Genomic DNA, 17,035 nt, shown 5'->3' with positions numbered 1-17,035 from the left:
TAATCTCACATCCCAGAGTCAAGAAAGAAAGAAAGAAAGAAAACTACCGTTACAACTGGTTATACCTCATTTAAGATTTCTCTCTAAACATTTTCTTTTTTTTTTAAGATTTTATTTATTTATTTGCCAGACAGATCACAAGTGGGCAGAGAGGCAGGCAGAGAGAGAGGAAGGGGAAGCAGGCTTCCCGCTGAGCAGAGAGCCCGATGTGGGGCTCGATCCCAAGACCCTGGGATCATGACCTGAGCTGAAGGCAGAGGCCTTAACCTACTGAGTCACCCAGGCGCCCCTCTCTAAACATTTTGTGTACTTAAATGGACTAATGGATAGAGAAAAAAGGAAAGAGAAAAATACATTGAAAATGCATTTTTAAAATACTATAGTTTCCTTAATTTCGCAGAAGAAAAATAAATAAAAATGAAACAGAAGAAATATCAAATTTTAAGTTAGTATCCCCATACCACAGAACAATAATTTTTCTAGGATTAAGAAAATAGATTTAAAAATACAGTAAAGGGGGGGAGGGGGCAAGGGGTGGCACCTAAGTGGCTCAGTCGGTTAAGCGGCTGCTTGGGCTCAAGTCATGCTCTCAGTCTTGGAATGGCGCTCCCTGCTCAGTGGGGAGCCTGCTTCTCCCGTTACCTCTGCCTGCTGCTTCCCCACCTTTTCAAATAAATAAATAAAATCTTAAAAAATAAATAAATATGTAATACTTAATATTAAATAGATAGATAGATAAGAAATATAAAAATAAATAAATAAAAATATAGTAAAGGGCTACATTCATTATTTTTTTCCCCATATTTTTCCATGTTGGACTGAACTGATTCCTCTCTGTTGTAAAAAATGAAGGTTTTCATAGGCTCACAATATCTCCCATTTCTCTGTTCTGTTCCACCTCCCTGTATTTTATGTCTCCTTAGATTGTGAGGATAAAAATTATGTTCTTAGTTCAACCCTGTGTTTCCAGTAAGCAGCATAGCATCTGGCACAAATTAGGTTTTTAATCACGTTTTTTTTTTAATGTATGAGTACATAGTTAAGGTTTCCAATCAAACACAACAGAAGTCACTGTTCAAAAATTGTATTATACCCAATGCCTAAAAGAAAAGTGATGATAATGGTTGGCCTTTTGAGAATAAAAAGTTATCATCTGATTTATCTTCTCAGGCACCCTATGAAATGGGCATTATGATCACCTACAGTTCACACATAAAAAAGTAAGACTTATAAAGACAAGTATGTAACTTGCTTATGGGTACACATCGAACTAGTGGCAGAGCCAACCTTTGGACGTAGGTAATTAGGTAGCATTTAAGTAGTGAAATCTAAGTACTTACAGTATAATAATAGCACACTTCAACAAAAAGTGGTTAATTGTTCCAAGATTTTGTCTAATTGATCAAAAAAAGTGCATGAGATTAAAATATAACATTCCTATCTATTTTACAATAAAGAATGATATAAACAAAATCTCCTCCTGTCCTTTTCCTGGAATCTCTATGAGTAATTTGGCTGCATTTCTTTTCTGTTCTTTCTCTCTCTCTCTTTTTTTTTTCTTTTGAGATCACTTTTTTTTTTTTTTTTTAAGTTATCACCACACCCAGTGTGGTTTGAACTCATGGCCCAGACTCAAGAGACATGAGGTCTACAGAGAGCCAGCCATGTACCCCAGGCTTTCTTTCTTAATGCTCTAGAAAACAAGTTACTCTATTTTACTTATTTGAGTACTTATTCATTTAAAGTAGAGTAGTGTTGGTTGATGTTGAAAATACCTTATGACAGTTGAAACCACCTTATGGGGTAAAAATTTAACAAAAACAGTTGATGAAACTGATTTTAAATGTTTTAGAGGTTGGAGAGCTCTTACCTGATATCTGTCTGGCATGCAGCCTTTTAAGATGTAGGGTATGTCTTCCATGCACAATCCAACTCCTTCTTTCTCATGTAGGCCCATGGAGTCACACAACCTAAATGGCAGGTATTTGCCATGTCTCCTATCTTTAATAGGATATATCCTATACTATAAAACAAAGTATATCAAAGGTAAAAATTCATTCTTCCACCAGCATTCAGAGCATGACAATAGGAAGAACAGAGAGTGGTTAATATTTTGACACTGTGGTCTTCAAACATTTGGTCTCAGGATCACCTGACACTTAAAAATTACTGAGAATCTCAAAGGTATTTTATTAAAGTAGGTTATAGCTATTGACATTTAACATAAAAATTTTAGACAGAAAACAATTAAATATTTTTTAATAATTTTAAAATACAATTATGAATCTATATTACAATGTTAAGTTAAAGAACATTTTTATGAAAAAAAAATTATTTCCCCCCCAAAATTATCAATTGCAATTCTTTTTTTTTTAACAAGTACCAAAAAGCATTCTTCGAATTACTGCTTCTTGCATGCATAAAAATGGAAAGCCTCTCAGTGAAACACAACTCAATGGAGGGAATTCTGAATCAACTTTTGCTCCTTTTTTATATTTGACTTAGCATTTAATTGCTTGGATCAGGAGGAGGTTAATGTTCTAAGAGAAAATGGTGAAGAAATGAACAAACCTGAAAATTATAATCAATAAAACAAAATCCTCAGGAAATCCTTAAATCACTTACCTGTTCAGTAATGCTGGTGACATCAGACCCCACTCTGGCTTGGCGAGTCAGACGGCCTTGGAAAACAGACTTCACTGAATTGATAAAACTAGACTTTCCAGACCCAACTGGACCCAGCAAGAGAATACGAATTTCTGAAACAAAGTCTACACAGGGCTTGTAGGTTCCGAGTTCGACTAGAAGTGAATTTCTGTGCCTGTCAAGTAACACGCAATACTTAAAGACAAAAGCCAAACTTTCACAGGAACAGTACAATTCTGCTGCTTCTTTCCTTCCCTTTACAAGTATGTTTTCATTACTTATTATCTTCGCATTAACATCTATCATATGATTTGAAATGGTCTAAAGCTAATGCATTTTGTGCATGAAGACAATGCATTTATCTATATCCAAATAAAGAAACATTAACCAGCAACAAATCACTGTTAAAAACTATGAGCATTAGACCACACAGATCTAACAAATTCCAACAACCCTGAAGATAAGCATCATTTCAGTAATAATACCATATTAAGGAGAAATGAAATATATGCAATGCAGATATTTATCTATAGATTGGCGAAAGAAGACTTTGTTTTTAAAACTTACTGAAACTCCCCCAAAACCTTTATATCCAGGGAAAGCCTTCACAGGAATTATCTGAAATAGTCCTCTAGACTTTTCTGTCTGGAAGACTTTGAATCTAGCAAGTCCAATGTGAAACATAAAGCCAAACTATCACCAGGTAGATTATTTTAAAGGTTCGCAGTTGGTAGTGATTTTGTCCCTGTTGTTGCCGTAAATTGCCTTGAACATACTATAAAATAACGTTATAACTCATTTTTCATCACTCCAAGTTATATGATCTTTATTTTACTCGTTCATTTCCAATGCCATTTATAGATGTGTCCTAAATAAAATAAGTAACAGATAGTCCAAGAACCTAACTTACTTGGTGGCTCCTGTTATCTTGCTTATGTAGTTTTTATCATCCCCAATTCCTGTAGGAAAGAAACAGCATAATAAGCTTTTTAATTTGCCTAACTAAATATGCCCCAGTGAGCCTTCTGAATGGGGCAGAGAGTTTGCTTATACAAACCATGGCTGGGCTGTCCAGTTAGGAGCTAGAGTTGGCAACATCACGCAAAGAGAAGGGAAAACTAACCTCCCTGCACAGTAACTGGTTCTGGAAACTCTCACCTAACTACACTTAGAGATCTTACAGCTGACCCAAAAGCCGTCATCGCACCAACATAAACCCCGCCCTCGCTGGCTCTCCCTCTCCAATTCTCCACTCCTACTTCTCAGCTTGCTTTGCTCAAAGCTGCCTGTACATTCTAAGCAATACCTCACAACCTTCATGCTCCCTAGGTTTCATTTTGAAGTTTATGAACGAGAAAGCTGATAGCATGAAATCTGACTTTCCTCTCATTTGTTCTTGTTCTTGCAGCTCAAGTATGACCCATGAACACAAAGAGAAACTAGAATCAGAATGTAGGATTATCGGGCGCCTGGGTGGCTCAGTGTGTTAAAGCCTCTGCCTTCAGCTCGGGTCATGATCCCAGGGTCCTGGGATCGAGCCCCACATCAGGCTCTCTGCTCAGTGGGGAGCCTGCTTCCCCTTCTCTCTCTGCCTGCCTCTCTGCCTATGTGTGATCTCTGTCTATCAAATAAATAAGTAAAATCTTTAAAAAAAAAAAAAGGTAGGATTATCTAATTTAACATACCGTCAACGTGAAAAACTTCACATTCCGAATACTTGCTGCCAGAACGAAAATATATGCCTAAAGTCTTCTTTAATGAATCATCCACAGAAAAGCTGCTTTCGCCTGGATGTACAGAAAACACCTCTTGGCCAGAAGAATAACATACCATTTGTCCAGAATTAATTTTTGTTTCTGTTTCTAAAGCTGCAGTTATCATTGCAGTTATATCATTCTTTTGAAATGAAAAATAGAAGGAGGGGTTGGCCCTTTTTAAATTGTTATGCTCTTCAGGATGATCCCCAAGCATAAAGACCCCCAAAACAAAGTTACCAACATAAATTATTGTTACAGTAGGTCCCTGACGAGTGCACTTTTCATTCATTCTACGAATGTCACTCTCATGGACACTAGACTTATAAAGAAGTCTCAAGGACACGTTTCCAAGCATCTTCTCCAGACTCTTCTGCTGACTCCATGTCAATCTGGTTACCACTGCCATTGTTCTGTATCTGATAGAAAAACAATAAGTTGTTGAGAGGCTAGTTAGTATATCACAATGGTTTAAAGCATAGATTTCTGCTTCTAGCTCCAACACGTTATTTTTTTCCCTCTGGCCCAATTAAAATATGTTATTTGGACCACAAGGCAAAAAGAAATGTGTATGCAAATGTATATACATATATATCTCTATATATAGATATATATAGGATATCCTATATATATCCTACTGTTTTCTATTCCTTCTCTATGTGTATGCATGTGATATACATAGATATATGTATGTATGTATGTATACATACATAGATATATGTATACACATGTACATATACATATATGTATATAGATATGTGTACATATACATACATAGATCTATGTATACATATACATGTATGTATATTTCTCTTCTATGTGTGTATGCGTGCATATATACATAGATATACATATACATACGTGTATATGTATACGTATATCTATGTACATACGCACATATACACACATAGAGAGAGAGAGAAAGAGAAATGCAAAACAGTAGGTACCTATGAAAAAAATAGGTAATTTAGAAATAAAAAATCATTATATTTTTTAAAGACAAATGAAAGCTTAGATAAAGGACATAGTAAAATTAATAAACTAGAAGAGCGATCAGCATAATTTTTTCTTAATGACAGAGAGTAAATATTTTAGGCTTTGTGGTCTCTGCCGTAATTACTCAACTTTGCCAATGTGACACAAAAATGGAGACAACGTGTAAACAAATGGGTATGACTGTGTTCCAATAGAGCCTTTTTTATCAAAACAGGTGGGTGTCACACAGGTTATAGTGGGCCAACCCATGAAGTAGAAGGTAGGAGAAAGGAATTTTTACAGAAAACAGTTCCCAAAGAAAGAAACTGACATATGAAAGGAGTTAACAGACAACAAGGTCCTACAGCAGCAGAATAAACCAACCAATAAATAATTGGCCATCATGTCAATTATTTCAACGAGAAAAATGAGAACACAGGGTAAACGGTAAATACATATATTTGAAAGCACTGGAGGGCTAAGATTGGGAAAAGAAGTGAACACAGAGAGGTAAGCCAGGCATTTCCATGAGGACTGTTAGCTTTAGACGAGGTGCCAGAGATGCTGAGATTTTGGGCAAAACTGCTGCTAGACTCCCAGAGCCAGGTCAATAGAGCGCAACGAAGAGGATGCCTTGGCAACCCTCCTCTCAGGCCATGGGCAAGGATTTTTGTTTGTTTTTTGTTTATAGGAGACAGGGAGAGGGAGCGAGCCCAAGAGAGTACAGGAGCCAGGAGCAAGGAGGAGCAAGGGGCGGGGGAGAAGCAGACATGCCCCCTCTGGGAGCAGCGAGCCTGATGACTTGGGGCCCTGGTGAGAGGGCTTGATCCCAGGACACCAGAATCATGAGCTGAGGTAAGGCAATCACTTAACTGATTGAGACACCCAGGCGTCCCCGTGTACAAGGATTCTGAAGAGCTACAGGGAAGAAGGAAGGGTGGACTGGAAATGGACAGACTCAACTCCATCTCCTAAGTAATTTCAGTCTACGGTTGGATTAGTATAAATGAAGATTTCTTATGCCCCCAACAGCATGGCAGATGCAAAAACAGATCTTGTCTAGATTAAGAGAACATCTTCGTAGCCTCCATTTTTCTATATTCAGTGATTCACATTCATTATAAACACAAGAGAGGAAATGGAATAACAGGATAGAAAAACCAAGAGAAAAAGCAGAACACAGAAATGAACCCATACTGTTTATTAATTAGTTTTGTTTTTTAGGTTCCACAGGTAAGAGAAATCAGAAGGCATTTTTCTTTCTGACTTATTTCACTTATCATAATCCCCTCTCGATCTATCCATGTCCCAAATGACAAGATCTCATCCTTTTGTATGGCTGACTGATGTTACTCTGTGTGTGTGTGTGTGTGTGTGTGTGTGTGTGTGTGTGTGTGTGTATCTCACATCTAGTGGAAAATCTGTCCTTAATGAAAAAGCAGTCAAAGTATATGAAGAAGACATTCACAGACAAGGTAACTCAAACAAGCTGTAAACATACAAAAGTGTTCAATCATTTTACAAATGAAGAACTGTAAATGAGATATTATTTCACATCAAACAAAAGTCCAGCAATACCAAGTTGACCCAGACAGAGATAATATTCACATTGTTTTTTCAAAGATTTTATTTATTTACTTGACAGACAGAGATCACAAGCAGGCAGAGAGGCAGGCAGAGAGAGAGGAAGGGAAGCAGGCTCCCCGCCGAGCAGAGAGCCCGATGTGGGGCTCGATCCCAGGACCCTGGGATCATGACCTGAGCCGAAGGCAGAGGCCCCAACCCACTGAGCCACCCAGGCGCCCCTAATATTCACATTATTTTGAGAGACACACATCATTTTGGGGAGCAAGTGTGCTCATAGCAGCATTGTTTAGGGTGACGTTAGAAGATTGCAGGGACAAATTTTGTCAGACTCACACAATGAAATACTAGAGAGCACTGAAGTGACTAAACTAGACCTATTTGTATCAACATTGTTAAAGCTCAAAACATCAATCTTGAGTGGAAAAAAGCAATTGAGAATCATACACTTATGATATTTAAATAAACTTAACACAAAAGGATACTAGAGCTTGTGTTTAGATACATATGTCCATATATCAAAGGCACCAAAACCCAGCAAAACAATAATTGATCCCAAAGTCTGGATAATATTTCCCTCAGGGAAGGAAGGGAAGAGTAAGGAATGGAGGAGAGATTCAAACATAACTTCAACATTGTTTGTAAGGCTTTTATTTTTCCGAGGTAAAAAACTATTCTAATTTGATAAAGCAAGTCATTTTTTAAAATCTGATAGAACTGCGTGAGATTACACTGGAGCTTACTTACATCCTGGAGTCCCCTTGTGTTTGAAATGTTCATTAAAAACAAAACAAATTCAAGAGGAAGTTGTGATCATTAGCAGCAATTTTCCTCTGAAGTTCTTTTTCCAAAAAAAGGCAAACAGGCAATTTTCTTCATACACAGCTGGAAAACATCCAATGGCAAAAAGCCACTTACCTGTGTTTTAAGAGTTGGAGGGAGCTTACATGTAGTGGTAGGTGCTCTGTTTCCCGTATCCAGCAGCCGGTTTGGAGACTGAAAGGTTCTGCTGAGACCGGTATCTTCCGGTTCGAGAAAAAAGAAAGTGAAACTCAAAGCAGCAGTCAGCAGGCTTTGAAACAAAGAGACAGAGAAAACGAAAAGGCAAAAGAAAAAGAAAATGATTTCTGCCAAACACATGATAAAGATCTTGGTCTCCTCTGAGCCCACATGGAAGCTTGCAAGAAATGGCGATTAATAAAGAACTGCCCTAAAACCAATAGTTAACATTCTGCACATTTGACTGTGGACTAGACACTGTGCCACTGCATTCATTTTCCTAGTTTCTTCTTGAAACAATCTCATACTAATCACTAATAGTATCACTAATCACTCATAGTATCTTTATTTCTCAAAGTATGCAAACAAAACTTAAGGACATGAGGTGACTTTGCCCAAATTAATTCCACGAGCAGAGTGGTAGCCCTGGCCGGTATTTGAAACCAGGTCTTCCTGCGCGGGAACAAACAGATGAGGATCGGACTTTTCAATTCATTCCTAAGACAGTGCACAGCCTTGTTTCCCATTTACACATTCAGTCATTCAGCACTGGTTTCGAACCTGGGGATGGATAGTGCTGAGTAAGATGAAAACACCGCCCTCACATCGCATGCCATGTGCTCAGGGAGGCAGTCAGGTACACAGACAGATATATCCATGCCCTGCATGCTGCAAAAGGGGTAAAAAACAGATCTCCTGGGGACCAGGATAACAGTGGACTCACCCAGTCTTAAGGCACTAGTAAAAGCTAGCAAATTAAAATTTAGACTAAGGCATGAATTGTAGGGCAGGAAGAAATTTCCTTCTGTCTGCCCTCCAAGGTTTTTCCAGGAGGTCTAGGAATTCAACGGGCCCGAGATGGATTAACACAAGGAAAAAACAAAGTTTCAGGATATGTGCATGGAGGCCCAATAATAAAATTGAGACCTGATGAAATGACAAAGCCAGGCAGTTTTTATACAATTTAGACAAAGAAACCATAAATTTGTGAGAACTCGGCAGGATAAAGAAAAGAGAGGGTTGGGAACTTTCATTAGTAAGGAATTCTAAGTGGAATCTGCGCTAAGCTAGTTATAGATTGGTACACACACACACACACACACACACACACACACACTGAGGTTTATTGTTACTGCTTTCTTGGCTTTTAAGTTCCCTCTCTTTGGTGATAAGGATATCTTTTTACTACTTAGTACAGGGAAGATACTTTTCATGTAACAGATTTATCTCCTCCTTTCTGGGGGTCAGAGAAGGTTCTAAATGTCTTTTCACCGACTGTTTCCCAAGTAGCCTCAATTCAAAATATTCAGTATGTCATTGTAGTACATTTGAGGGCAGCCCACCTTGGGACCCTACAAAGTGCAAGGAAGACATGATGCAAGAGAGAGCACAGGGTCATCAGGGACCTCCAAGGATTTTAGCCTGCTGGCACAGATTGACAGCATCAAACTGGCCATAATGACCCTAGGGAAAGGATTCGGCAATACGAAGACGCTAAACGCAGGAGAATGGCATCATCAAAATTCAAAGTCTTAGGAAGAAGAGCTCGTTTTTTCCTGCTTTGTAACAAATATCATGAATCTAGAGGCTTTAAAACAACTCACATTTATTACAACATAGTTTCCGAGGATCAAGAAACCCAACATGGTTCAAAAGAATTTTTTGCTCAGGGTGCCTCCCTCAAGACATTGGCCAACAGTGATCCGATCTTTCTCTGGGAAGGAATCTAACACTAAGCTCTGGTTGTTGGCAGAATTTAATTCTTAGCAAGTGTAAGACTGAGGTCCGGTTTTCTTTGCTGATTGCCAACCTGAAGCTACTCTCAGCTCCTGGAGATTGCTCCCAGTTTCTTGACAATGGCCTTTGCACTCGTCTTATACAACATGGCAGCAACAGAATCCTCCAAAGTCAGCAGCAGAATCTTCTCTGTGTCAGTCTCCTTCATGCCTTGAGTCTCTGCCTTCAGAAAGCATCCCTTTCTTTTAAGGGCTTGTCCAATTTTTTCAAGGCCACTGAAGACAATCACTTTCTTAAAGACAATAAATGAATTATGGAAGTAATATCCCATCATTTTTAGATCTCTGCCACACTCCAGGGGAAGGAGTTGTACAAGGAGGTAGGCCATTGGGAGGCCGTGATAGATTTCTGACTATAACAAAGGACAAGACTAGAATCCAAGCGATTAATTTTTAGCCTTTTGCAGTTACTCATTAATTCATTCATCCATTCATCCATCCGTTCTTTCTTCTCTTAATAAAAAATATATTGAGCACCAATATGCCACACTCTGTGCTAAACTCTGGGACATAAACATAGATTCTACCTCATAAAACCAACCCAGAATGAAATTAGGTGAGGCACTGCATGAACCTAAGAATAAGATTAGGTGCAATAAAGAATTTAAGGGAAACACATAATAATCTTCTGGTTCTTTTTAAAGTATTTTTAGTTATTAGACCATGGGCAACAGAAAATGAAAAAGCTACCTTCACAGAAAAACCACAGGATGAATGGATGTCATCTTTGCTGGATTAGGAGGTAACATGACCATCTTTTTTGAGGTACTAGAGTACGTACAAGAGCTGCGGTGTATACCTTTTGTCAGTTAAAAAATATATTTTTAAAAAATCACATAATATAAAAGTAATTGATATTTTCATTAAGTTTTGAGGATGCTATTTATTTATTTATAAGGAAACAAATCTTCTTAAAAAGTATATAAAGGCTGTTTAAAGAGAAAGAAATGGAAGGTGGATAACTATGAAGAGAGGATATTCCCATCTCTCAAGTCTGAGGTTGGTGGGATTAATGAGCAGTTGAAATCATTCCAGGGCCTCCCTGGAGTAAAGCCCTAAATCCTACACTCCAGCCCTCAAAAACTGAATGGCTAAAATTTTTTTGTCACTTGAGATAATCCTGGAGCTGAATAAGGGAACCACCTGTCAAAGCAGTGAGCATCACCCACATTGTGTGGCGAGTCCGGGAGACCAGGGAGCCAGAGCTACCTCACCTGAGAGACATCAAAACGAGGCTCTGCCTTCTCTCTCTTTCTTCACTCTCCCCGTTCTTCGGCAGCCTCTTCCCGGTACAAACCTGGGGTCATGTACTTCCCAGTACTGTCTTGCCTCGAAGATTTCATTTTCCTTCCATCCACTTGGTTTGTCACCTCATAGTTCCTTCTTTTTTTATTTCTGCCCTCTCAGTATTTTTCCTTCCTTGGCCTTCTCCTTCCTCCTCTGTAGTTTCCCCCACCTCTGCTTGCCGTACCTTAGCTGCTTGATTTACGACAAAAATGAATTAAACGAAATAGATGAGTGACAACTTAGGAGTCGTGAAGATTAAAGAGGAGCCTGGTATTAGCCGTTGTGACACAATCTACTTTTCTGAAAGGAAATAGAGCATATTTAAAGAAAAGTGTCTCTTTGAGAAAATAAAAATAATAAAAATGAACATTTTTCTTATGGTTAAATCATTCCCTTTCCTTATGATTAAACATTTACTTTGTCATTTATTGATTACATATTATTCTGTATTAGACATCGAAAGTGAACTGATTTAAACTCAGACTCAGTCTCAGGAAGAACAGCCAACAACAATGACAGGTTCATTGTCATAACACAGGGTGTTTTTACATTGAAGAAGCACTGTAATTTGGCATATCAATAAACAAAAAAGATAAAGATAATATGATAATATCGATTCAAGTGATAAACACTTAAACTCTGACACCCACTCATTATATTAAAAAAGAGCCTTAGGGGCACCCCGGTGGCTCAGTTGATTGACCACAGGACTCTCGATTTCTGCAGGGGTCAGGATCTCAGGGTTGTGAGACTGAGTGAACCCTGCCCCCCCATCAGGCTCTGCACTGAGTGTGGAGCCTGCTCAGGATTCTCTCTCGTGCTCTCTCCCTCTCTAAAAATAAAAAGTTTTTTTTTTTTAATTTTTAAAAACCTTAACTTTGAATAGAATGGATGTTCCCTAATCCAATACAGTGTCTGGTAATAAGTGAACAAATTTAGCATGCACCATATTTAATGGTGTAATACTGAACCAGTTTTCCAAAAGCAAGGCTTTATTACCAGCTCTAATCAATATTGTACGGAAAGTTAGACATGAAGTAAGTTAAGATAGAGGAATAAAAAGTATAAGGATTAGAAAGGAAAAAATAAACCCAGTTATTAGCATAAGCATGACTTTATATGTGAAAAACAAGGAAGATTATATGCACTATAAGCATTCATATGTAAATTTAGCAAGCTCAGTGGATAAAAGGTAAATTGCCAGAAATCTATTAGATTCCTCTTATAAGAACAACAGGAAAATTAATAATAAAATAGATGAAATAAAAGATAAAAAATAAAAGATACATGAAAATTTTAGGAATAAATGTATCATGTGACTTACAAGACTAGAACTAATGGAAAAACATACCATGTTCACATATTGGAAGACATTATTATAAAGATATTGTATCAGCCTGAATACAATCAGGAGAAAGAAACCACACGGTAGGATCTGAGAAAGTTTAATTTAAATAACTATTTACAGTAACAGCATATGGTAGTGATGAGGGATTAGCTAGAGGTAAAAAACCAAAAACTATAGTAAAGAGCAGATGTCAGGATCTCAGGAATGATCTTACCCTTAGGGTGAAATAAGATACAGAGGAAGATGTCCCAGCAGGTGTACGAGCAAGACCTGGTTATGGCCTTGTCTCACTAAATGGCAAAGAAGTGCCTGTGGTGCAGAAGGGAAAATGGCTGGAAATTCACCCCCTCGTGTGCTAGGGAAAGCCACAGCGAGAGGTGTCTCACTGGAGTCACCTGGCTGCAAAACCGCTCAAGAGGGGATCCTGGGGAACGCGGTGGGCTGGTGGTGCTGCTGGCCCCCATACCCCAGAGGGCCCCGTCATTGAAATGGCTGTGCGTGCTGTAGGAGCCGACCCTGAAGAAGCCCCACGTTTCAGAACCTGCAGAACCAGGAAGCAGAACCCTTCTCTTGCAACGACTCTCCAGAGCCCTCTATGACAGAACTGAACTTGGAGCCAACAGGCAAGGGCGGGGCATTTAAAGGGACAGCTTCCATCTCAGAGACTCCACAACAAAAGATAAATTTGGAACTAAGAGTCAATAAACAGATAACTGGAACAGAAGAACAGCAAAACTTGGGGACTCATTACTACAAACTATTGTAAAACCATCATAAACATGACAATGGGTAATTGATGAAAGAGAGACAAACTGACCAATTGCATGAAATAGAGTCCAGAGACAGACTCACACATACATAGTCACGTGATGACATATACATATATATGTATACCCCTCACATATACATATATATATAACTAGCACCCAGAGTACTCCCCTTGTCCCTGCTTCTAACCATAACATATATATATATACCAGTACAGATCAAGAAATGATAGTTTATTCAATACATGGTTCTGAATTAACCAGATAGCCTTACAGAAAAGAAATTAATTTCTATCCATACTCAAAAACTTCCAGATGGATTGCAAATCTGCATGTGAAAGGTAAAACAATCAAACTTTTAGAAGAAAATTATAAGAGAACATTTCCAGACTTCAGAGTAGACAAAACATTCTTAAATAATATGCATAAACTGTTAACCATAAAATCTGATAAGGTGAAAAATATTCAAGTGAAGAATTTCTTATCAAATGACACAATTCTGGGAATGAAAATGCATCCCATAAATTTGGAGAGGAGAGTTCCAATTCTTACATTCAACAGAGAACTCATCTCCAGAATATTTCAATACCCACAGCTCATACACAGTGATTTTCGACTGAAAAATGAACACTTCTTGAACGGCCAGCAAGGCAGATGCAAAGATAATTCGATTTCATCGGTCACTAAGAAAATGAAAAATAAAGCCACACTGAGATACTACTATTCACCTAAAACAAAAAAGACCAACCACGTGTTAGCTAGAATGTGGCACAATGGCAATTCTGTTGCGGAGTTAGAAGTGGGTGTGATGACTTCGACCGCCCGCCCACGCCCCACCCGCCTGCAGCATCAGTGAAAGCTGAGCCTTGGCACGGTTTATGACCCAGCAGTTCTAGCATCTCTACGTTCTCCTCAGCATACTCATGGGAGGACGAGCACAACAGTGTTCCTAGCAGCGCTGTTGATAATCTCCCAGACTGAAAACGACTCAAATGCCCATTAACAATAGAACAAGTAGATTAGAGTAAATGCACAAAATGGAATTCTGCACTGCTCCAGAAAAAAATTACATCCATGAATCCCACAGACACGTTAAGTGAAAGAATTCAGATGGAAAAAGAATACATACTGTGAGATTTACCCAAGTTCAAGCATAATCAAAACCTACTTGTGGTGCTAAGTATCAGAATAATGGCTGCCCTTGCAGGGGTCATGGTTAGAAGCAGGACAAGGAGAGTACTCTGGGTGCCAGTAACATTCTTATTCTGAGTCTGGGTGTGGTTACATAGTTGTGTTCAATTTGTGATAATTCATTGAACTATACACTGGTGATTTACATATTTTTTGTATGTTTTATGTGTCAATTTTTTTAAAAGAGAAAAGAAAAGCAAACAAAAATAGAAAAACATGATGACATCAAGTTAGTGAATGGGGTACAATGAACCCACAATTTAAGTGTGCTGGGTCTATGATCAGACAAATCTAACCAGCTCTAATTACAGTCTTCATTTGGTATAAATATTCTTTGGCCACAAGGGGGTTCTCTTGCTACACTCCTTTGTTTATGATAGTACATATTTTCTAGTCTGTTGGTGTTCTAATGCGTTTTACCTATTTATCCTTGAAGGGCTCAACATGGCACACACTTTGCTGAAAATCTGTAAATGTACAGAATACAGTATACAGCATGAAGTTTCTCTACAATTACTCTGAAAATAGTTATCCAACAAGTCCTAGAACATGTTTCTCCAAAAACTGTTATCTGATCACTAGAAAAATGCATCCGAATTTAATATTTAAACTTAGTCCTCATCATGTCTAGCCTCTGCTCTTGCTCTGTTTCTTACAACCAGAATTCTCTGGTTTTGGACAGTGTGTAAACTTCTACGAAGGCAGCTGAGGTTATTTATATCGGCTTCATCCTGTCTCTAACTGCACTTAAGCTAACGGCTAGGTAACACTCACAGATGGCTTTTTTTCTGAGTGTTGTCATGTTTAAACCATTTGTATAACCCACACTGTAGGACTTTGCTAATTCCTTTGTGAATCCTTATAGGCTTTGTTAAGTTTAGACAATTATTTCAGCCTATTATAATATATTTTCATTCTCATTCAGTTATCAAACTAGATTCCACAAATCTTATGTTAGACACAAATCCTTGAATGCCTTAGATCTCATAATGTGTCTAACATAAAGTAATAACTCAGTAATATTCATCAATTTGTGAAATAATATACTTAAGAACAGAGCAATTGGGGGGCACCTGGGTGGCTCAGTGGTTAAAGCCTCTGCCTTTGGCTCAGGTCATGATCCCAGGATCCTGGGATCCAATGGCATTGGGCTCTCTGCTCAGCAGGGAACCTGCCTGCCTCTGTCTCTCTGCCTGCCTTTCTACCTGCTTGTGATCTCTTGCTTTCTCTCTGTGTCAAATAAATAAATAAAATCTTAAAAACAAAACAAAAAAAAGAACAAAGCAATTGGAATCCAAATAACTGTAAAGTGGATTTACATTGCTCTATCTTGTCAACATATATTTTAAAAAATTCATCCTTTTTCTTTTATTTTTTCAGAAATCCATATATCCCACGTCTACAGCATGACGCAAGTCTTTAGATCTAGCAACCTACTTCACAACGAGGATTAAAACCTGTTTTTGGCTAATGTATGATGGTATCTGAGGATAATTGTGCTTCCTTGATAAGTCTGTTCATTTATTCAGGCAATCATTCATTCACCAAACATATATGGAGCGTCTACAAGGTGCTAGGCACTTTTTAGAAGCTGCGGATGGGGACCTTGAATATGACAAACATAGTTCCTACCTTCAAGGAGCCTTATTTTTAGTGGGATAAAAATGGAAAATAAATAAGCAAACAAATAAATCAGTAAGTTAGTATCACATTGCAATATGTTCTGATTAGCTAATAAAAGCAAACTTGGGGCAGAAGAGAGTTAGAGGGAGAGAAAGGGTGGTCAGGGAAGATCTTTTTGAAAAAGGATCATTTGAGTTGTCACTTGACTTAGCCAGGTTGGAGAGTTTGTGTTTAATTCCAAGTGCATTAGGGACCCACTGAAGATTTCCAGTGAAAGATATTATCTGCTTGGGGAATTAAAACAGGATTATGAATGCTGGGAAGAAGAAAATGGATTGAGAGAAAAGGTGGTAAAATTGGGTTATTATCCAAGCGGTTATGGTGGCTTGGTATAGGGTGGTAATGATCAGGATAAAAATAAATGAAAAGATGGAAAATACTTTAGAGGTAAAATCGGGAGATCTTGCTGTTGGATTGTATACAGGACTGACAGAAGAGAAACAAAGAACAAACAACTCTTAAATGTTTGGCTTAAACAATTGACTGTTTAGAGGTGTTATTTTCTGAACGAAAAGGAAACTGAGGAAAGATCAGATCTGGCACTCGGATACAAAGTTTCCATTCTGGATGTACAAGGCTAGATGGTAAAACGTCCACATGGTGTTTCATGGTGGTTGGACATGAGAGCAGTAAGGGGTTCTTAAAGAGCACTCGTCACTTGATCATTTGTTCAGGCCCTTGCTTTCTCTTCCTCTCTCTCCATCTGCGAGCTGATTTGGGGGAAATTCCAGTAGAAGGCACATCCCAGGTTTATTTAGATATATGTTCAATGATTCATACCTCACCCCCTACAGTCTACCATGTCCCCGAACAAAACAGAGAGTACAGTTTAATCTACATTATATACTACATATTTATCTTATTTCCCTCCCCAGAGAGTAAAAAGTTGCAGGAATTAGGAACCATTTCTTGTTATCAGGACTTTTTTTTTTTTTTAGTCCACTTGTATATTGCTTGAACCAATGCTGATATTTATATAAAGCATATTAATTAAACAGAGATTAT

At 38.2% G+C, this 17,035-nt stretch overlaps 1 protein-coding gene and 1 long non-coding RNA gene across 2 annotated transcripts in view; one reads left to right on the top strand and one right to left on the bottom strand.

Annotated features, from left to right (window-relative positions):
- The window catches only part of LOC309843226 (uncharacterized protein), a 41,346-nt gene extending 33,345 nt beyond the window's left edge, over nt 1-8,001 (bottom strand). The window contains exons 1-5 of the mRNA XM_082688565.1: nt 7,878-8,001; nt 4,332-4,819; nt 3,557-3,605; nt 2,626-2,821; nt 1,871-2,023 (exon numbers count right to left, since the gene is read on the bottom strand). Of these exons, the coding sequence (XP_082544691.1) occupies nt 1,871-2,023; nt 2,626-2,821; nt 3,557-3,605; nt 4,332-4,809 (876 nt within the window). The 5' untranslated portion in view covers nt 4,810-4,819; nt 7,878-8,001. The remainder of the gene's footprint in view (nt 1-1,870; nt 2,024-2,625; nt 2,822-3,556; nt 3,606-4,331; nt 4,820-7,877) is intronic.
- A 6,047-nt stretch (nt 8,002-14,048) lies between these two features.
- Nucleotides 14,049-15,841, top strand: LOC309841475. Its single transcript, XR_014299149.1, has 2 exons — nt 14,049-14,252; nt 15,728-15,841. It is a non-coding gene; the product is annotated as an uncharacterized lncRNA (long non-coding RNA).
- Nucleotides 15,842-17,035: the final 1,194 nt, after the last annotated feature.

Source organism: Mustela nivalis (genome assembly GCF_964662115.1).
Source record: "Mustela nivalis genome assembly, chromosome: 10".
NCBI lineage: Eukaryota > Metazoa > Chordata > Mammalia > Carnivora > Mustelidae > Mustela > Mustela nivalis.
The sequence above is the reverse complement of the archived record's forward strand: the minus strand, read 5'-3'. Positions and strand labels throughout refer to the sequence as shown.